The sequence below is a fragment of the Rhinolophus hipposideros genome (genome assembly GCF_964194185.1).
Source record: "Rhinolophus hipposideros genome assembly, chromosome: 5".
NCBI classification, from domain to species: Eukaryota; Metazoa; Chordata; class Mammalia; order Chiroptera; family Rhinolophidae; genus Rhinolophus; species Rhinolophus hipposideros.
In genome coordinates, this window is record NC_138051.1 from 39,503,326 (window position 1) to 39,525,100 (window position 21,775).

Sequence of the window (21,775 nt, forward strand, 5' to 3'; positions counted from 1 at the left end):
CCTAGTGAACTGATTTACCTATCTGGGGAATGGCTTAAAAATAAAATAGTTTTGAAAACATTCCAAGTTTCCCCTTCCTGGGTTGCTCCCTAAAATAAATCAGTCAAGCTTACTCTTGTGGGTGAATGAAGAACACACAGACTCCAGGTATGCTGAAGTGCTGTGCATGAAATTTTACAGATTTAAACTCACATTATGGGGGGAAGCATCAGATGGCAAGGGTAGTTTATACAAAAACTTAAGTTTACTAAATGTTTTTAACTGGGTGAATGAATACTTCTGTACACAATATAAAACCACTGAAAAGAAAGAAAATTTCTATCCATCATTGGTGTGTGAAATTATGTCATCAGTAAATTCTATAGTCACATGGGCTCAAGGATCTGCCTCAGTGAATCCTATTCTCCAGGTCAAGGAACCCAGAACCCCGGACCAGGGTATCTGAGAGACACATCAGCATTTCTAGAACCACCTTATTCCCTTCTCTAAGTTACGGTCTAAATATGCACCTACGGTTTAGGAACTTGGGTAAATAAACCGACATGTGAACACTACCATAGTGGTTTCCATGCCTTAATCCTGTGATACTTTTTGTATTAAAAGCACAGGTAAGTAACTTCTGCAAATAAACTGTCTACTGAACCACACAAACTCAAGAAAATTAAACAATGCAGTTGTCAACCATTCTACTGCTTCAGTGATACAGGTGCTAAAATTTCTCTCCCTTTAGGCAAAGTCCCAACATCTGTGGTAAACACACAAAAGCAGAAATGGACAGATGTTAAGAGTGAATGCAAACAACTTAATCCCAAAATACATGAGCATGACAGGAGCAATTGTTCTCTAACAAAAGTCAGGTTTTGTCAAATATAAAGGAATGAAAATTGTTTTAAAATGTGAAAATTTTGATCTCCAAGACTAAATCTGGACTTATCTAAGTAAATATAATTTCAAATAGCCAGAGTAAGATACATTTTTATTTCCCCAAGCCACTAAATTCTGAAATCTGGATCCTGTTTCTTCTATCACCAATTCCTTTTGTTAGGTTAAAGAATGTAGTTCCTAGAACAAAGAATCTTCTGCTCTTGGGGAAAAAGCATCTGTTTTTAATTCAAAGCTATTGGGTATAGAAAAATTATTGTTTTAACTATGTGTGTCTGGGTTGATAAAACATGCACCAATGTACACTTTTTCCTTGTAGATTGAATATAACCATAGAAACATTTGCATAAAAATCTGTGGTCTGGAAAGAATCTCTGATGATTACCAAAGAACCTCAAGTTCCCATAGCAGCTAGGAGCTAAACAGAAAGACTGCACAACCAGTCCACTGCATTAGTAAGCAGCTGAGATTTGTTTAGTATTTTAAAGCGAATTATATAAAGTGGATAATAAAATGGTCTTAATTACCATTTTGCTACTTATTTAGGACTTAACTTGGCAACTTTTACAAAAAACATTCACTTCACAACATGCAACTTAAAAAAACAATAAACGTAGCTATGCCACTGTCAGCAAGGCCAGCTTGCACACCAAGTTGAGAATGACAGTGTCTACCTAGGACTTACCATTCAAAGGTGTTTATAATCTGTGCTTTAAATTTGATATGACCCAATTTTCCTCCTTTGTTGACTATATGTTAACGTTAAATGCCTTTAAGCTGTGCTGACAATTACTGGAATTTTAATCTTTTAACCAACCTGTATACCCTGGAGATTTGGCAGCATAATTTAGAAAGAATGCTAGCTAAAGGGACTAAACTGTTGCTAATTCCATCTTCTGTTCCACTCAAGTAATTCCGGAGATTAGACAGAGAATAAGGACAAGTGTGAATAGGTAACCAGCAATTTTGTTATGATAGGAGAAACCACGAAAACCACTTGATTTTCAAAAGATAACTTTAATTTCTGCCCCGTGATACTTCTAGCATAGTTTGGCTTGACTTTAATTAATGATCATGTTCCACTTAGGTAGAATAACCAAACTGGTTTAAAATTACTTGGATGATCTATGTTTGTCACTGAAATCTGGTATGTGCCATCACTAAAAAATAAATTAAAAAATTAACTAAAAATAACATCAACAATAACACCAGAACTTGTTCTCTGTGTCGTACTTTAAAATAAAACAAAACAAAAATCCTTGTGCCAAAAGTGCTTTGCTCAGGGCTGCCAACTTCTCTTCTTAGCTCAAGATTTGTAACATCTAAAAGCACAAATTGCTTTTACAAACCATAAAGTAAATATGTAATGTAGTATTTTCAAGTGGACCTATTGATATATAAGATATAGTCTGTGTTCTTTTGAAAGTATCAAGCAGAAACATCTTTGGTTAACTCTTTCCTCTACCTGTAAAATAAAATATTCCTACACAATGAGGCTGTTTCTGGATCTGTTTGTCGGTGCCATTTTGAAAAGGGGGCAACCATGGAAAAGTTGGGAGAAACACAAGGAACCAAGAAAGAGAGAAAATGTTAAGTTGCCATGTTGCCGTCACTGTCAGTTTTGACTGCTAGCAGAGAAATGCCAATAAGAAAACAACACATACACCATATCTGGAGCCTCGTGAGCTTTTCCAGTGGTTACCACAAACACATTTCTGATGAAAGAGGTCAGGATTTAAAGCTGCCTATTTTAGCAGAATTTAATACAACAGAAAAATGGCAATTTCTTAATTGTAAATTACTTCCCCACCCCCCCACCCCCCAAAAAAGTGAGGTGAGAAGAGGAAAAGTAGAATGGCAATTTTTAAGATATTTTTAAAAAATCAATTTACATGAGACCCATGAATATCATCCCAGTTTATCCACTCTAACCATAAGGACAGAATTATGTGATTAACATGGCAAATCTTTGAACCACTATTACAAGCACATCCCAGTAATTTTTTTCCCCTATGAAGAGCTTTTAAAAATGAAAATTAAATAACCTATCTTGGCTTGTTGAAGACTGCCTACCCTTGCAATAGTTACAAGGCAGGCAAAAAATCTGAAGTGTCACATGCCAAGAACATATTTTCAGAAAATGAAGCTAGGCAAGGCCCAAGTGTACGCGAGGCACACAATAAAAAGGACTTTCACCATCTGTGATCTTGAAATTACAAATGGAGAATGAGAAAGAACGAGTTTATATAAGCATATGTTTCTCTATATATTTATAAATATTTATATAATTTACCATTGAACACATGCAAGTTGTATTACAGCAACTATTGTACAATATAATACAGAAGGATCGGTCTTCCAGTATTACAGTTGCTTCAGGTAAACAGCAAATATGTCTTATCCATTGCATTCCTCTGTAGTACTTGAAACCGGAGAGAAATTAAGATTCCACACTATGCTACATTTCTTTCGGGAGACCAAATATGCCTCAATAGTGTTTTGAGTTTCTTTCTTTTAAAAAAAGCTCAACACAGATAAAGAACAAGGTTAAGTTCAGTGCAGCTTCAGGGCAGCTTTAATGCAGCATTAGAATATGTTCACTTGGTGAGGAAATATATTTTTTCTGTTTTTTTCCCCCCCAATTCAACCATATTAGGTTTGGCAGCAAACACAAGGTCAAAGAGAAAGCACAGATGTTTGCTAGAAGGCAAATTTCAACAGCAAGCCGACCAATTTTCCTGACCTTAGGGAGGTCTTTACAACACAAAAAAACACCTACAGAGTATAAAAGAGCCCATTTAAAAAGTCTACTATGATTTAATTTTGCCTGATTCCTGTTAGCAGAAGAGTCAGATTAGAACAAATATGATCCTCCTCACAGCTTTTATAAATTGAAGATTACATGGAAATCAGGTCAAGAAGCCGAAAAGTTCAAACTAAAGCACAGGAAAAGCAGGTAACAAAACATTAAAAGATAAATATTGAATCTAAATTTATTTCCCCAGATACTGATTCCTTATTGGCTAAATGTATAAAATACAAAGTTTGAGGATTGCAAGCCTCAACAACACACCTAATTTCTATTTTTCTGTCTAAATCTCTATAGCATACAGCCACATTCCATGGCATTGTACTTCCCTGCTATCATCTCGGAGTTTGATATTCGTAATAGTTGGTACCTAGAAGACTTAGGGAAGCAAGGTCTACTCTGGGCAGTTTTCCTTCCACAAGGAGGAAACTAACAGGGAAAGAGAGTCCTTCTATCTTGAAGGGTATTAACCCCCACCCTGTCCCTCTCTCCCTAAAGCACTAAAACCTGCAAACTCGCTCTATTTAGACGTTTCCTTCCTAAGTTTTCTTACCTACGTTTCATCAGTTATTTCTCACAATAAAAATATACTGCGAATATGGTGCTCCAAAGAAAAATATTAGGGGACTAGAAAAAAGTAACTGGATTTGAAATTCTCAACGTGTGTCGCTAAAAGCATATTAGAATGTATTGTTAAAAGAAGAGCAATTGGGTCAGGTGAGAAACACTGACTTTAAAAAATGGGAAATCCAGGGAGGGTACTAGGAATGAAGCAAAGTAAAGATGTGAACTCTCAATACGCTAGGTAAACACACCAGCCCAACGCAAATCAGCATTGGCTCCTCAGCAACAGACTTCTTACATACTTTAATATCAGACAATTCTGACTCTCCAAGGTTGGGACGTTTTGAACGAAAATATTAAAACAAGAAGTTTCACCTTTGCTATATAATCTTTGAGAAGAGCCTTAAAAACAAGTAGGCCAAACGCCTTAAAATTCCATTCCACCTCCTACCTTCAACTCTTTCATTTTAAAGGCAGCTAAAAAAATGAGAGTTCATTTAATCAGTTTCTCCCCCTGGGCTTTGCTCGATTGCCCCTTCCTATGCAAAGGCATTGATTCCTGATCTGCTTGCTGCCTGCCTTAGGTAATTCCTTATCATATATTTATGTCTCCTTATAAATAATTTATCATGTTACTTTCTTTTGCAAGAGAAAATCAACACTGATTTTTTAAGTAGACAGTACAAGGACACACATGCATCAGGTTTAGGAGGAAGATCTCACACGTCTCACAGAGATGCAGCCTGGCTCCTATCTGCTGAGTTTACTGGCTGACTTACTCTTCCCTGGGGGGGCTTTCGTGCTGGCAGAGTGGTGGTGGAGGCTGCCGGATCCTTTCAGGCCATTCTTGCTGGGTTTGCAATGCTCCTGTTGGCAGGACCTCCTGGAGGAGGAAGATCCCGAGTGACTGGGAGGTGACTTGCTTCTCCCCAGATGCGGGGATGAACTCCTCTGGTCATGGTGGGGTCTGCCAGCCCGAGATGGTGAGGAACTAGACGTGCGAGGCAAGGAAGAACTTCGAGGAGAGGCACTGGGACTCCTGCGAGGGACCACTGGGCTCTTGGGGGGTGTTTTTGGATTATGAGGGGATCCTGGGCTTTTGCACTGAGTAGTGCTCCGGGGTTTCTGAGATCCATTTTGAAGAATTTGGGCCAGGCGGGAGAAAAGGTCTGAGTCGGAATTGCTACTCCCTAGGACTTTATATCTGCGGAGCCTTGAAAAGACAGAGAAGAATTATTTTCATTTTAATTCATTTCAAGTGTGCCTAAAAAGTCACAATGTCTCAAATCATGTGTATGATGTGGTTCGAAACCAGGAAACCCAGGATATAGAGTTATTCTTTCCCTTACCTGTTATATGACCCTGGACAAATTATTTAACCTCTCCCACCTTTTAATGGGAATACCATCAATCTTAGCATAACTGTGCAGCCAAGTACAATAACCCAAGTAAAGTACTTAGTTGGATGTCTGCCTTTCAGAAGCACTTAACTGTTGTTAGTCCCCTTCCTCCAATGGCATGTTCACTTTTCTGATTTTCGGATTGAACAAAATGTCTCTAGCATGTTAGCACATTTTGTTTAAGGCTTCTAGGACAGGAATTCTGTATACATACTATATACATAGATAAACACTGAACCCCGTAATGAAAGTCTTCAACATAAGCTGTACACACCAATAGCATTATAAAAGTATATTTCAGCTTCATTTAAAAATGTCCAAAAGAAAAGAGTAGTCACTGCTTCCTTTGGGCCTCAGTTTCTGCCCCTGACAACAGTCTTGAGATTCAGGAGAGCTGAGCTTGAGACTGGCCACCCCTCTTACTGGCATCTGAGTTTGGACCTCAGAATTCTAAATCTAGAGTGTATTCATATGAATAGCAACGTCTTCTTTGCTGTAAACGTCTTTCTGTTTGGGCCTAAAATCCATTCAGTTGAAGAGTTTAAACCTCAAACTGCTGACATGCCACTCCTTACAGAAGGAAGTGAGAGAAGAACCTCCAAGATTCTATTAGACCCTATGGGGGTGCAGGGACACAAACAGCCATCATCATCATCACAGGTCAGCAACAAGTTACTGATTTTTTTCTCTGAAATTTTCTCTCCTCTTCCTTCCACACCACCCACTTATTCTCAAAAAATGACATGAAACTCGTTCGGGTTAAGCCTACCTTCTTGGATCTTATTCTAAAATTTGAAGACTGGAATAAAATATTTCCTCTGTGCCAGGATCTATGTGGCAAAGTTGAGTTCCCTCTGAGTGCTGAGATGAGTTCCAAGCTGGTCAGCTCTGTATTATCTGGCAGAATGCCACAGGCTTGGCTTAGTTACCAAGTGCTACTTTTAGGGGACACATATAGTGCTAAATAGTAAATAATTAAGATTTGTTTGTTGCAGTCCAAAGTAATTCAAGCCACAGATGTGCCATCTCCATTAAGCATAGATGCCAAGCAGGAGAAAAAGGAGGATCCGTGTGAACATTGTTCATGGAATCACATTTTTAAAGTGTCTCAGCTAAATAACTGCTGTTTACTCATCCCCCCTCTTCCAGTGGAAGTCTAATCTCACTGGCGCTTCAAATCCAAGGTTTAGTTATCCTTGAACCTAAAACCCTAAGGCAAGTCAAAATTAAACTTTAGGTGAGGGTAGCAAGTTCTGCGGGGTAACGATACAGATAGAATCTCACTTTAATACACTTCAGAAATCCTTATAACAGGTGGAGGCCTATTGTCATACTATCTAGAACAGGTTATAGTTTTCATGTAAATGTATTCTAATTTTCACAATTTAAAAAAAAAAAGAAAAAGACCGTCCCTTTTCTTTTTCTTCTCCAAGAGTTTAGACCATTCTGCTCTGTGAAAGCACTCCTAACTGGTTCATCCATCATCTCCCAATATTTTCCCCTCTTCTTCAAAATATAATCAATCTATGGTCAACTATGCATGAGAATATTCAATAAACAAGTATACCATACAGTACATATTAAAGAAATAACCTTATTATGTATAATTGTATCTATCATCAGACCTAGAGAAATTTCCTATAGTATTTTTTGTTTTGTTTAATACATTATAATCAGATAACAGCACTGCTACATGGCCCAGCCATAAAATTATGGACATGGTATAGTCTTCATTAGAATTTGACATCATAATAACATCTGTTATAATGAGATTCTGATTAGTCAAAGCTAGAAAATTACTAAGTATCTAGTTAAAATAGACTGGAAGAGAAGTTAACCTTTTTTGTATGCTATTAAGTACTGCAAGAAGCTTTGGATGTTTGCTACCTTATTTCATCCTCCCAAAACCACAAGGCAGATGTTCTACGCATTTTATAGATAAGAAAATTGAGGTTCACACTGCTAGGAAATGAGAGAGCTAAGAATTAACCTGGATCAATATGACCCTTTCTACTATGACTTGGGAAAGGCAGGGAAGGAAGTAGATAATCAGAAGCAGGTAACAAAGAAATGATACCACCGACATATTATCAAACAGACACAGAAATAGTGCTACACACTTAACATAGGGAGAGCACACAATGTTACCTGGCTTCTACTGTGGGCCTCGTGGGTGGTTTCCCTGGTGGTGGCCGAGGCAAAAACTGAGATGAAATTGAGCTACTGACTTGATCTGTGTTGACCCATGACACTGGCCTTGGAATTTTGCTCTTTCTGGACTGAGAGATGATGGGTGACAGAAAGCTATCTTCAGCTGACCTGCTCAGCGGGGAGTCTACAGCCAGTCTTGAAAAGGGAGTGAAGACTTCCTCCTCAGAAAAGGGAGCAGGAACAGTAGCTAATCCGTCCTCTAGCAATTTATCAGAGGCACTTGAGAGGTCCCCAAGGAAAGACTTGAGTTGCCTTTTTTCCACCAGAAGCTTGACTAGGTCCGGCTGGTAAGCTTTCTTTTGGAGGAGTTTTTCTTTTGCAGAGACTGGAGAGGATGACTCAAAAGTTGAGTCTATTTCTTGTGCTAAAACAGGGATGCGGCTGTGTCTAGTTACAAAGGATGACCTAACCACATCCTTCCGGGATGAGGGACAATGCTCACTCTCTGAAACACAATGAAATAGCTCTCCATTTCTAGGGACCATTTTCTCTTTCTTATCCTCTTGATGCAAAAGAGTAGCGAGCTCTCCCTGGTGACCTGGCAAGTCTTCACTCTCGATGTCATCTTTAGATATCTTACTTTTTTGCATTGCTGCCACCTGGTCTAACTGTCCTTCAGCTTGTAGGTCAATTACTTGTGGAGAAATTTCTGAAGTTCCAACTACCAGAAGCTTTATTTTCTCATGATTTTTGTCTTGATTTGGCACCACACTAAACGTCTGCATCTTTGCCATGTCAAGAGGTTCAGTAGTAGCGGAGTGATCCTGTTCCATAGTTACTAGGTCTCCTGGGAGAGAGGAGATCTCAATATAATGCTGCCCTTTACTTAACTTCTCATCTTCATTATCTGACCCCAAAAGAATGCTTTTCTCTTCAGTTTCCCTGGGGAGACTTTCAAATTCCCTCACAGCCAGTCTGTTATGGTCAGGAAGGTCTTTCGGCCCCAGGTCTTGGGATTTGTCACACTCTCTAACATTGGGTAACACGTCATGACCAATATGATCTACCTGAAGCCCCAAGTCTATTCTGCTTCCTCCAGTAGGAGGTTCTCCCTCTGTCACCACCAAGCCAGAGAAGTTCTCCCTTGGAGAGTACAGTTCCACAGTGGGCTCCACGGGCTGCAGGTCTTTCTTCTCTGGCTGCTGACCACAGTGAAAGCTTCCTGAAGTCGACTGTGTAGACGCCGCAGAAGGTCTAGGAATTGTAATCTAGAGAGAGAGAAGAAAAAAAGTCAAAACACAATCACGTGGAACATAAATAAAGATGCAGGACTTGAGGTTTAACAACTCAAATTCTAATTTATAAGATGAACACAGAGGACAAGATCTGCCCAACTCATACTTGAAATGAAAAATTCTGCGTAAGAATGCATGACACTCAAGCTCCCCTACTCAGGACTGTACAGCACAGTCTCCCTCGAGGTTCATTCCCGCCTCTCCTTTAGTCTCCTCGGTGTTCTAGAAGACTGACTTCTGCAGACTGCACTATCCAGGCTCCCTGGCCTTCTGATTTCTGGGTTTGCCCAATGGGAAGCAACAGTAGAGAATCAGAGAGTTTGAGGAGAGAAAGGTCTGGGTATTCATTCTCCCTGCTTCCTCTCCAAGTGTAAGCTGCAGGTTTAGTGGTGGCTACATTCTAGCAGTCCTGGCGATCACCCGTCTCATGGCCCCACTCCCACAGACAGGCCTTTCACCAGGTTCTCCTAATAGCCCCTCTTCCTCTTCTTTCAGGACTCAGGATAGGAATGGCTCCCTCTATTGCTGGTCCTGTGGGCTCCCTTAACTCTATCCACGTATCTGTAAAAAGTTCCTTTCATTAAATTCTTTCCAAGTCCCTTTGAATGTGCCAGAGATTTCCTGCCAGAATAGGAAAAAATTATTGGCATATAATTATAAATTGAAAAACTCTAAATTTATATGCATTTTGTTGTTTCCCATAAATTCTATCAATCAACAGTGTTAGGAATATTATATCTTCCTAGAAGCAAACACATACAAAAATATTTACTAATGTTTCATGTCATCTTTAATTTTGTAAGGTCAAGTCTATGATAAATGAAAAGTCTACCATCCTTCTACTAAGGTCATTTCAATTCTGCGTGAATAAAAGTCAATATCTAATAAGAACTGAATAAAAGTCAATATCTAATAAGAATGTCCTTTGTTAAGATACCTAAAGTTTGTACATCTTCACATTTGTTAAAAGTGACATAAGGAGGCACAAAATGTCAACCACATAAACTGGTAAGGAAAAAAAAAGCCTTTTTTTGGAAATCAAATAAGCCAAATCACTTAATGAAGCCCATTGAGTTCTAGTAAAACTACGGTAATTGGTCTGAATTCAAAGTAAAATGAACTTGGAAGTGTCATGGGAGATTTTGCTTAGACCCCACCTCTAGTCAAAGGACACTAAGAAATCGGTGTGGTTCCACAGTCAGATAAAGCTGTTTTGATCTGCCTCTTTGTGTGTCAGGAATACAATTAGGTTGAAGAACATGGAAAGCTTCTCCTAAGCCCAGCCCAGGGAGAAAACACCTAACTAGTATCCTGGAATAGCCCCTGAATGGAACCAGAGTCCTGAGGATCTGTCAAGTTAATCCAAGACAGGCTGTCTGGGTTCAGACCTCTTAGTTCTTACAAGCTCAGACCTAAAGCTCAGACGTTGGGGAAACGGCAGTAAGTTCTATTGCTGCTGTCGTCCTTCAGGAAGTCACGTCATACTTTTATTATTCTAAAATATATTAAGGCAGATAGCAATTCTGTAGCATATTTTAAAATGATTTTGAAACCTAAAATTTATAGTTTTTACTCTTCAAAATTTACTTTTTAAGACAAGAGTGACAGTGATAAGAAAAGCAGATGTGAAATTATTTGCCTATATAATAGGCAAGGGCGATGACTCTAATTACATTCAAGTAAACCAATAGTCACTTCATTATTATATCTAATTCCAAGTACATCAGGCAAAATAAACCCAGCAGTGTTTACAAAACTAGCACTCTACTGGTCTTCTGAGATTGCAGCTAGGCAATCAATGCACTTTCCTGAGTTTAACTCATCGTAGATTCAGGATATACATGTATGTGTATGTGTGGTATGAAAAAAGGGGTGACAATCTTGTACACAGAAAAAACATATGAAATATCAGACAGAGAATTTATTTTCTCCATTGAAAAGATATGGGGCAATTATGATATACTGTAATATTTCCATAGCAGTTTAAATTTATAAAGTATTCCTAAAATCATTTTAAATGATTCCATTGCAGAGTTGCCCTGTATTTTAATTGGGTACTATCATTAATACAAACTTCACAAATGAGGATAGCCCGGTCAACAAAGTCAGAGACAGGACTTCAGGAATTTCAAAGTCATGCACCGCATGATATGGCCTACTGACACGCACTACACACTTTCAAATAAAGTCTAGGAAACTGAGTCTCCAAAAACAGTACCTGATGAGATAAAAGGAGGAAAACCAGAGACCAATAGCTGAATATGAAGAAAAGAAAGCTACTTCTAACTATGGCTGAAAATAGCTTCCTTAATCTATAGACACAAAAGCGATTCCCTTAACCTGTCGACACAAAAGCACCTGGGACACTCTACAAGTGGGCTTGCTGACCTGCGGTAAGCCATGCGCATCTTCTACATCTTTAATTTCTATCACTCACAAACATTAAGGCCTGAATTAAATCATTTCATTTCTTCTGTTCTATAACTACGTAGATCAGGTTATAGAACATTTTCTACAGTGAGAAAATGACCTCGATATTTTCCTCCATTTTCTTTCATAATTTATTTTTCTTAATGCCTAGTACTAAGTTTGATTAACATCAGTCTCATTATTTTTTGGTTCAGATAAAGCTGCCTCATTATTTTATAGTTACCCCATGTTTAGGACCGGCCACATAGCAAAAGATAATAACATGCAAGCCAACTATTATTTACATTTTAACTTACAAATTGTCAATTTTGTTTTTACTCACTCAACGGAAATGATGCTATTAAGAAAATAAAAACTTTGGGAAATTCAACATTCATACTAAATAGACTCTCTTCCAAGTGACAGGTGTGCGCTTTACAAAACACCTATATCTCATTTTGATTTTTTGACAAGTAATTTAGAAGAGATACAGGTAGTAGAATAATTTATTGGTTTCTACTATAGTCAATAAAAATTGAGTTATAGGAATAAATCCTTGGACTATTTAAAAAATTAAATTTTAACCATTCAAATTTCTTTGGGTCCTTACAAAATCCACTATGGACTTCTTTTGTTGAAAGCATCTCTGTAATTCTTTACACAAATATTGAAAATTATGATTACAACTAAAATACTATTATTGAATCATATTTTTAGGAACGAAATTAGTATTTCTATAATGACAGTACACAGCAGTGGTAGCATCTGAATATTAAGAGGTCAAACATGTTAAGAGAATGTCCCACTCTCTCACTCTTTACCCCTGTTGCTTACTCTGACTGTACTTACTTTTGCTGAAGATATTGTTATATTGTGGTTTGGGATGGCGGGAGTGAGGAATGGAGAGGGCAGCAGTCTTTGCTACAGAAGTGGGTAAAACTGAAAATGCGAAACCTCAAGACCTGAGTAAATGAGAAGTAAAAGTTGCTTTTTCCCTTTCCCTATTATCCCACTTCTAAGAGACAGTTGCTCATCAGTAACAGTGTAATGTGTATTTAAGGGGGTTTGGAACTATAGTCCAAATATCCCCACTTTCAACTACCTATGGATTTCTATCACAGCATCTTTAACACTTAAATTGTAATCCTGTACTAGACGGAAGACCCTTGAAAGTGTTCATGAGAAGACAGTTCACTGGGCTTTGAATTCTTGATGCCTAGCACAGTACTTGACACATAGTAGATGCTCAAGAAATGCCAACTACACAAATGAATTAACCACTGGATGATTGGGTTTCTTCCATGAAGCCTCTCCCAAATGATAGTCCAGTTTATCATTTGAACACTTTACAAATGGGCTTTCTTTACTTTCAAATTCAGTTCTTCAATCTCTGGTCTTTTCTGACTGTTAATAGATTGAATTATACTATCATACTTAATACCATAATACTATCATAAATAATACCAGAGGAGTTATTTGATAATCAATGATTTCATGTATATGGATCAGAGAAGTCCTAAACGAGGCTCACAAATCAGTACTAAAAAAAAGAATGCTGAAGTTCATATTAGTTAATATGCCAACCATACTTGTAATAGAGATAAACTTTTGCTTTGCCTATTATCATAGTTCCTATGTATTTTACGATATCGGTACATTTTCCTTTCAGATCATCTTTAAAAAAAGAAACAAGCCTAACTGAAAAAGATGGAGACTAACGGACTGTTTCCCATCAGAACATGTCTTCATTTAAAATATTCAGAGAGAACGTTAATATAGTTTATCATGTCACCCAAGATAGAGCATGTAATCAGAGCTAAGACAGCTGGAGAGACTACTTGGCAGTACTGTACCCCCTATTTAATGTGCCTGTAGTAAGTTAGTGAAGTGATTAACATCTGCTTTGTAAAAGTAAACTCTGAATTTAAGCCTCAAGAAGAGAATCAAGATAAATATACTTTTTGTCCCAAGCCCCCCCAAAGGAAGGAAATAATAAGTTTAATAGCTTAGACATAAGTAAAAAAAGCTGACAGTTCTTTAGAGACCTAAAGTTCAGAAAACATTTTTATTTTAAAATACTTGAAAGTATGTCCTCACTTCGGCAGCACATATACTAAAAATATTTGAAAATAAGGTCAAAATTAAAATATCTAATATATAAATATATGTTTTTCAACAACTTGATAAGAGAAAATGTTGCAGATAGTGTAAAAGAACCATGGGAACAATCTTTGTGGACAGGACAGTATTGATGGGAGAGAACAAAACACACTAGGAGAAATGGAGCTAAGGCTGTAGAAAGCCGTGGTGAAGGGAAGGACACCAGAATGCTACTGGGAAAACCCTTGAGCTATGGTGAGTATATAGCATAATAGAGTCAAAGAAAAGAAGAAACTGAATCTGGGAAGGTGGAAAGAGGGAATGAATGGAAAGAAGAAAGGTAGGGTAGAAAAGGGATCCAGGTAAAGGAGCGAGGTAGCACGACCTGCCTCCAGCCCCCATGGTACCTTTGCACAACGTGGAAAAGGATGCTCTTCAGAGAGGAAACAGCCTTGCACAAGAGGCAGAGTGTGGCGAGCAAGATGTGGGCCAGATTTCAGCCCCAACTGTTCCCTTGGCTAGGCATGCAGTAAACAACCTGCATAACCATACAAAGCAGCGTGGGAAAGAAGGAAACACCAACTAACTGATAAAGAAAGAGGCAGGCATTTATTTCCCTATTTTAAAGTGCAGGTAAATTCCTACAGAGCTATACATAAAATCACATTTTGTCATCTTTCCTCACTGTTTTACACCAGTATGAGGAACTGTGTTCTAATAGAAAACATTTCAGCCTGGGGAACAATGCTGTTTCTGTAGAGTGGGAAGAGAGGGCTGCTAAACGACTATGGAATTTAAGGAAACCTGGTACTCACACCCGACCGCGGGGTGACTGAGATTTGTGTACACACTTGCTCCCTGCCTCTATATTTGGCTTTTCTGGATCTCGTGCTCACGCAGCCACAGGGAGCAGCACTGCTTACTGAAAACAACAGTGTAACAGGCGTCTACAGCTGAATGCCCAAATTGAGAAGAAACAGTGGAGTTCCCTCAAAAAGTTCCTTTGCATTAGACCCGTATCACAACTGTCTTCAGCTGCTTGCTAAAATGCAGATTCCTGGGCTCGCTCTAATCCAGACGTGCTGAAGCAAAAGTTCTGGAAGTGAGAGTGGGACTCTGGATTTTAAACGCTGGACATCAAAGCTGTAAAACCACTGTTTAAGAGGAATGTAAAATATGAGAAATTTTGGGGTGGAGGCTACAAAAGAGAAAGGGGAGGAAAGTATTAGACCTAGCAACAGTATAAAATACAAACCACGAATGGTTAAATATATGCCTTCCTCACTATATTTATAATGTAGATTCCAAATCTCTAGCAATACAAGTTTTTTAAAAAACCATATATACACACTGATAGACAGTTCTTATGGTCTAATTATAAATGTTATTCTGAAATTAGATTATAATGTCATTTTGTATATTGAGTTGCTATCCTGACAGGAAACCTCACTTTTTTGAGAAATTTCCTATTGGAAGACCGACTACAGAACTCAGTTCAGACACCACTCCCAATACCCATTTACAAACTTAGGCCTCTGCTGAAGAACCTTAGTAGTTGATCAACTGTTAGTCCTTTCTTAGTAATAGCACCTTGAATGGATAACAGAGAAAAATGACAGGAACAAATCTCTTACCGCTGTAAGGGGTCCTTCCGCTTGCGCCTCCATTGGACTTGTGGGTGTTGCTGCAATACACTGACTAGCAGCTCCAGCCTGAAGTTCTAGCCTATCCGTATATTGTTCTGAAGCAGCAGTGGCAGGGCACTCCCCAGAAAGTGCTAAGATCACACCTGAGGTTTCCTTCTTTAAATGGACATTTTCTGCCCAAGGACGCAATCGGAGCTTTTCATCTTGAGGTGATTCCTCTAGGACTTGAAGTACTTCAGGCTCCTCATCGGAAGGGCTTCCTGCTGTTTTATGGCCTAAAGCCTCATTTGTCCTAAAATCCCGAAGGTCCTGCTCCTTGTCCACAATCACCCATTCTTTGGAATCAACCTCCTGCTTGCAGGAGCTCAAGTTAACAGGTATAAATCCATTGCTGCCACCACCGTCTGCCTGCTCAGGGGTGTTGGCAGAGGCAGGCTTAGAAGCATCTGGAAGATATTCTTCATCATAGTGCCAGAAGTGGTCCGTACGGGCCCTGGCAGGAACACAAGGCTTATGAAGCAGAGCAGGGAGAACAGATTCCTTTCCTGCACTGGAATCTTTCTGCATTTTCTCCAGGCTTAAGAAAACAGAGAAAAGTTACTGAATTGTCTGAGGGAAGTATTTATTACATAACCTATAATATCTATACAGAGCTAACATTCACACACAGATGAGAGAAAAAACATGGATAAAGCCTAAGGAAAGTGTCACGGGTTACTAATGCTCTTCTCCACCTGTCATAACCCTGTTTTGGAAGATGGAGCCCAAGGAAGGCGTCTCTGCTGCTGTGAGGCAGGAGAGAAGCCTAACTGGGTTGACTGTGTGATCCATTTCACCTTCACTTTGCCAATTCCATCACACTGCCCTCTACTCTCTCTGAGGGGTGAGAACAATTTACCCAAGGGGCTTTTGCCTCACCGGAAGCCCTATGAGGGGAAATAAAGAAGCTAGTTTACTTAAGGCAAATACTTTCTGATTTGTTTTGTCTTCAGAGATGTATGTAAATATAGTCTCATTCAAGTACACTCCTCCTCAGGCAGGGCTTTGAAGGAGACAGTACTGTACCTGCTCAACCCCACCCAGCCCACCAAACACACAGAACTCCATATACGGTGGTGGGTGGTGGTGGGGTGGTCTGGGGGAAGCTTCAGGGTGTATTTTCAGTTTTCTTGGATTAAGAGGCAGTTGACATTCGTTGCACACAAATCTCTCTGCTGCCTGAGGGGCAGGTAACAGTGTGACTGGTGGTATTTGGCTGCACTGACTTCTGAAAACTGATCTCATCAGTGAGGAAGCAGTTTAAGCAATACGCCTTTTCCTTAAGTTTGTAATGAGGTGCTTCAATTCCTTCAACTGTTCCCTATTCATTCTAGGTTCTGGCCTGAGTTCATTTTCTCGTATTCAGTTCTCAACTCTGCCTTATCTCTCAGCTCTTCCCCTAGCATGGATTCTTCTTTTTAATTTCATTCTTTTACTAGATTAATTCTTTACCAAACTAATCTTTTATCCCTATTGCAACTTTGTACTTATTCTCAATCTCAGCCACAATTCATGTTTAAATACTGCCCCAAGCCTCCTCCATCCTCTTGATTGTATCAACCCATAGATACAAGCTTACAGCACACAGTTGTGAGACTGAATGATTACCATGTAAGGAAGAATACACATGTATGAAGGGCTGTCTAAGGCTGGACTAGGTGAATCTTTGGACACAGTAACTACCATGTTAGTCAAACATGTGGTCCTACTAACCTACTTTGTCACTACCAATAGCAGCCATCAGAAGTGTACATTGAAGGGTGCGACTATTATTAAAGTCACTCATCTCTTAATATGACTGAAGCCTTCTATAACTCATAAATGTAGCCCAAACGCTTTTTCAAGTTTCGTTCTGTCTTCTGTTACCACAATTGGAGGATAATGGGCCTCATAACCGTGATCTAGTCATTCCCAATGTAGAGCTCTCTCAGTTCCGCCTTCCTTCTATCGAAGTAGATGTGAGCTCTCTAAAGTTCCATCTTTCCTTCTTTCTAGGGAGAATGATAAACTTATTCATGCCTATTTTTCCTACAGCACTTACTCATAGAAGGCCTTCATTAAATTTAACTGACTAGCCTACCCGTGTATAAATTACTTTTTCCCTCCTTCATATACTCCCCTCCTTCCTGCTTAATACCACCTTAATCACGCCCTCTCCACCTATATACTGCGTCTTCTTCATTCCAATAAAAGAGATCACCTTCCAGATAAAATCACTTCAAAATGTTCATTTGACTTATACCTAGTGTTATGAAGTTACCAGCTCCCACTGCTCAGCTCCCAAAGCCAAAGGCTATGTTATAGAACTAGTAACAGTATTAGGAGATAATTCACATCAAGCATCAGGATGATAATAAAAAACATGGATGAAAATAAGAGCTTAATTAAGTCAATGTTATAAAAATGAAAGTTTATTTAAAAGACTTTATGTAATAGAAATAAATAAATATTTTAAAATAGCAATAGTATATTAGTTGCTTTAAAAAAAAAAAGAAAAAACTATTTTATACCAGATCTCAAGAAACTTGTCAGTATCTGGCTTTGGCTCCAGTGTCAGACGTTTTTCCAGCTCAAAGCTGTGGATAGAACGTAACTTTCGCACCAAAGGAACATCTCTGTCTGGCTGAGTAATCTCTGAGCGGACACGAATTGGTGAACCGAGGCTTGGAGCATTCAGAATGCCATTTGCTTGACCATGGCTATTCTCCTCTTCAGTAGCAGCCTAGACAAAATAGTAAAAACACAAAACAGTAAAGACATTCCAGTTACTATACGTGGTAGGAATCACTGAAGTCTTTCAATATGTATAAGCAAATGATAGGGATGTGTTTTGAGAAGATTAGGATATTTTGGCTAGTTTACTGCATTTCATACTTGTCTATTAACCCTTCATTAAATGAGTTTTCTTAGTTTAGTCTCAGTTTCAGTATTATTTTAGTTTTTATATTTTGGTACAAAGATAAACAATGTAAAAATGTTTGACAACTTTATCTTTTCATATTATGTCTAACTAGATGCTTATAGAACTCCATCCCACTAAACTAAAATTAACTTGAAAAGGACATTCTCTTTGAGAGGTAAGTGCTCTCACATGAGGTAGGAGAGGTCACCAAGCCTGAATAGCCTGTCTCCTTCCCTCTCTAAAAAACAAAGAAGAAAATCTAGTGTTAGAATAATGAGGGGCTAAGTAGGGCAGAAGGACACATTGTAGTTAAAATGCAGAACACCAAAGACAAGGAGAAAAGCTAATAAGTAGCTGGGGAGGAAGGACAGATGGAATGATTCTCTGCAAAGAAAGAAAAAACAAAACAAAATAACAGCAAACTACTACTACTGACCACCAATAGTTGAAGAGGGGGAGGGGGAATACTGTCAATCAAAATCTTTGAATCTAGCATAAACTATCCTTAAAAAATGAGGCTGAAATAAATACATTTACAGCTAAATAAAAATTGAAATAGTCCTCTACCAAAAGACCTCAACTAAAGGAACTTCTAAAGGAAATATTTTAGGAAGAAAGAAGATGAATCCAGGACTTCCAAAAATGCATGGAATGGTAAACATCTTTGAAAAATCCATATAAACATTACTTGCATGAAAGAACAACACCACTAATAATCTAATTTGAGTAATTTTTTTTAAGGAAGAAATTATAAAATAGAAGAGAATAGATTAAATAGTGATAATGGGTGAAAAAAACAAAGTAATTAAGACCTATGTCAAGTGCCATTTCACTCTCACATTCACTGACATCCATATAGGCTGGCAAGTAGAGATTTTCCACTTTAAGGACAGTTTGCTCGTGGTGCCACATCTGACATTACAAAAATCTGACTTCCTGATTATTTTTCATGACTTATTGCTGACTACTACTCATCCAAATAGTGTTTATTCAATAACCAGACCACAGTGCAGCCTATCACATCTTTGCAGAGAATGTTTTTACAAAAAACTCTCATGACTGAAAGTATATACTGTTAATTTTTTAAATTACGTAGTTTAACAATATAGCATATACTGTCCAAAGATGTAGCTCCTCAGAAGTGATCATAGAAGATTCTTTTCAAGATGTATTCCCCATTCATAAAGCATGAGTAGCAAATTTTCTATCAGTCATGTAACTAGGTATGAGCTCAATGTCTCATTTTACACCTATAAACTTAACCTCCTTTGCAACTCAGCCCTTATAAAAACAAAGAAAGCACCAAAAACTGATTTGTAATTTCTTGCCTTTCCATACCACTTATCTTCATCTGATCTTCTATGAAAATGGAAATGACCAAAGACAATAAGATCGGAGAGAAATCTGGGGATAATCTGCCCCAAGATTACTAAAAATTAACCATTTAAACTCAGAAATCTGTATCTCTCCCCATACTTATAGGTGGACCTAATTATAATCCTCATAAAGAAAAAATCCTGTCATTTGTTCAACATCCACTTGATCAACTCATAAGCAGTTTAATGCTTCCCACTTCCAACCCTCAGTTCTCTACCTCCATTTGAGACAATTTTCAGAATGGGTACTCAGAGCTCCACTGGTCCACACTATAGAAGGGGCCCAGTCTTGTCACATTATTTGGAAAGACTATTCACTTCTGTTCTATAGGTGTCTCTTCTTTTAGTCTCAGTGTCTGGTTATTTTTTTTTAAAAATACCTTCATCTTTTCCACAAAATACAAGATGCAGATTGTTTGGTGTCAATACCTGAATGTTACGGACAAAATTAGCCAAAATATCACAATTAAAAATATAAAAATAACTAACAATAGAATATTGTGTCTATTTCTCATTCAGAATTGAGAAACATGATACTTTGCTATAGCAACAGGAGAAAAATAATAAGCACACAGAAAGATGTCATTTCCTGTGCAGGAAATATGCACCTTACAAATCCCAAGCTTCATCTTGTTCCTGTTGGCATCCATCTCTTCCCAGACATCCTTCTCCTGAGGACGAGGGTGTCCCAGAGATCCAGGCAATTTATCTGGTGACACACCAACGGGGATGCCATTCTCCCCATCACTAAGCTGTTCATCTGGAAACACCTCGTCTGTATTTTCTCGAAGCAAGTCTCCTGGGATGGGAGTAGCATTGGCAATTCTAAAAATGAAGGTGAAAAATGAATAGAACTTAAAAACATCAGAATTAAAAATTACTATAAGACGATACTACAATTTTGTTTTTGGATTTAAATGATGAAGTCTATATACCAGAAGAGAGTAAAACAAAACCAAAAACCTTGGAAACAGGCCATGCGAATTCTACAAAATAAAACTTCTACATTTTGAACAATAGAATTTTCAAGCTGATATAAAAATACAAATTCTAATACAGTAACTCACTGATTTAACAAGCACTTTAAAAGTCAGAAACATTTGGTTTATTTTCCAAGAAGTCTTTGTCAATTTTAATATTTTCTATTCTTTACCCATTTTTAAAAGAGAATAACAAAAACTAGAAACAGGAAAATGTTGTGTCACAGTGATGTAGGCAGGTATCATCAGAACAATTGGTAATGTTACTTTTTTTAATAGTGTGAAATGTGCATTTGTTTTTTCATTTACAGACTTTTTACTAAGTACCTACTACATGCAAGGCCCTAGGGACATAAAGAGGAGAAAGAAAATTCTTGGCTTTAAAGAAAAACTAGAGATTCTGCAATTATACAGTTCATATATTCTACATGAGCTGACAGGGAACAATAGAAAATATTAATTGGTACTTTGTCTATATATTTCTTTCAAAATAACTTAATGTCCTATTTACATAGTTGGTCATCTCTCCCTTAGACTTAGAAGGGTTTAGAAGGGTCCCTTAGACCCATGAAGGGTCTTTCTAGTTCTCAGTTATCGCTCACTAAGTGATATGGCCCCTGCCAGCTCTAATGTGCTATAACTCTATATTACAGTTTTTTGGTTTTGTTTTTTTCAAATACTGCTGACTGAACACAATATTTAACATACAACGAAACCTTTTCTTAGAAGTAATCTAGGATGTTTAAAAGTTAAACAACAACAACAACAAAAAATGAGTCTTCGGTAGATTATACTGACACAATTATTATGAGTGGTAAAATACGCATCTCCTCAGAGAACCACTTAGGGCAGGGGTGTCCAAACTTTTTTCAACGTTTTGCACCAAGGGCCATATGCGGTAAAATACACAAACAGCCGGGCCACTCACTCGAGGTGAAGTACGTATTGCAGCACCTGGTTTATTTAAGTAAACTAAATACATTTTTGGAATTTGCTGTGGGCCAATTAACAATGGATCATGGGCTGCAGTTTGGACGCCCCTGACTTAGGGTAACGGTTGCACCCTGGGCCAGGTGTCAGAAATATGTCATGCTGTGAGAACAAAGATCAGTCATTTTACTGGGACCTGTTTCACCAAACTTGATGACCTTCACTACCATCCTCTTCCTACCAGGATCAATGCTAGAAGATGAACCTCTTTATCAACAGGTTAGAGGTAAAT

At 38.2% G+C, this 21,775-nt stretch overlaps 1 protein-coding gene across 1 annotated transcript in view; it reads right to left on the reverse strand.

Annotated features, from left to right (window-relative positions):
- Positions 1-2,895: 2,895 nt before the first annotated feature.
- TTBK2 (tau tubulin kinase 2) overlaps positions 2,896-21,775 on the reverse strand; it is a 131,063-nt gene continuing 112,183 nt past the window's right edge. The window contains exons 11-15 of the mRNA XM_081049240.1: positions 20,182-20,398; positions 17,806-18,017; positions 15,245-15,833; positions 7,804-9,074; positions 2,896-5,468 (exon numbers count right to left, since the gene is read on the reverse strand). Of these exons, the coding sequence (XP_080905366.1) occupies positions 5,006-5,468; positions 7,804-9,074; positions 15,245-15,833; positions 17,806-18,017; positions 20,182-20,398 (2,752 nt within the window). The 3' untranslated portion in view covers positions 2,896-5,005. The remainder of the gene's footprint in view (positions 5,469-7,803; positions 9,075-15,244; positions 15,834-17,805; positions 18,018-20,181; positions 20,399-21,775) is intronic.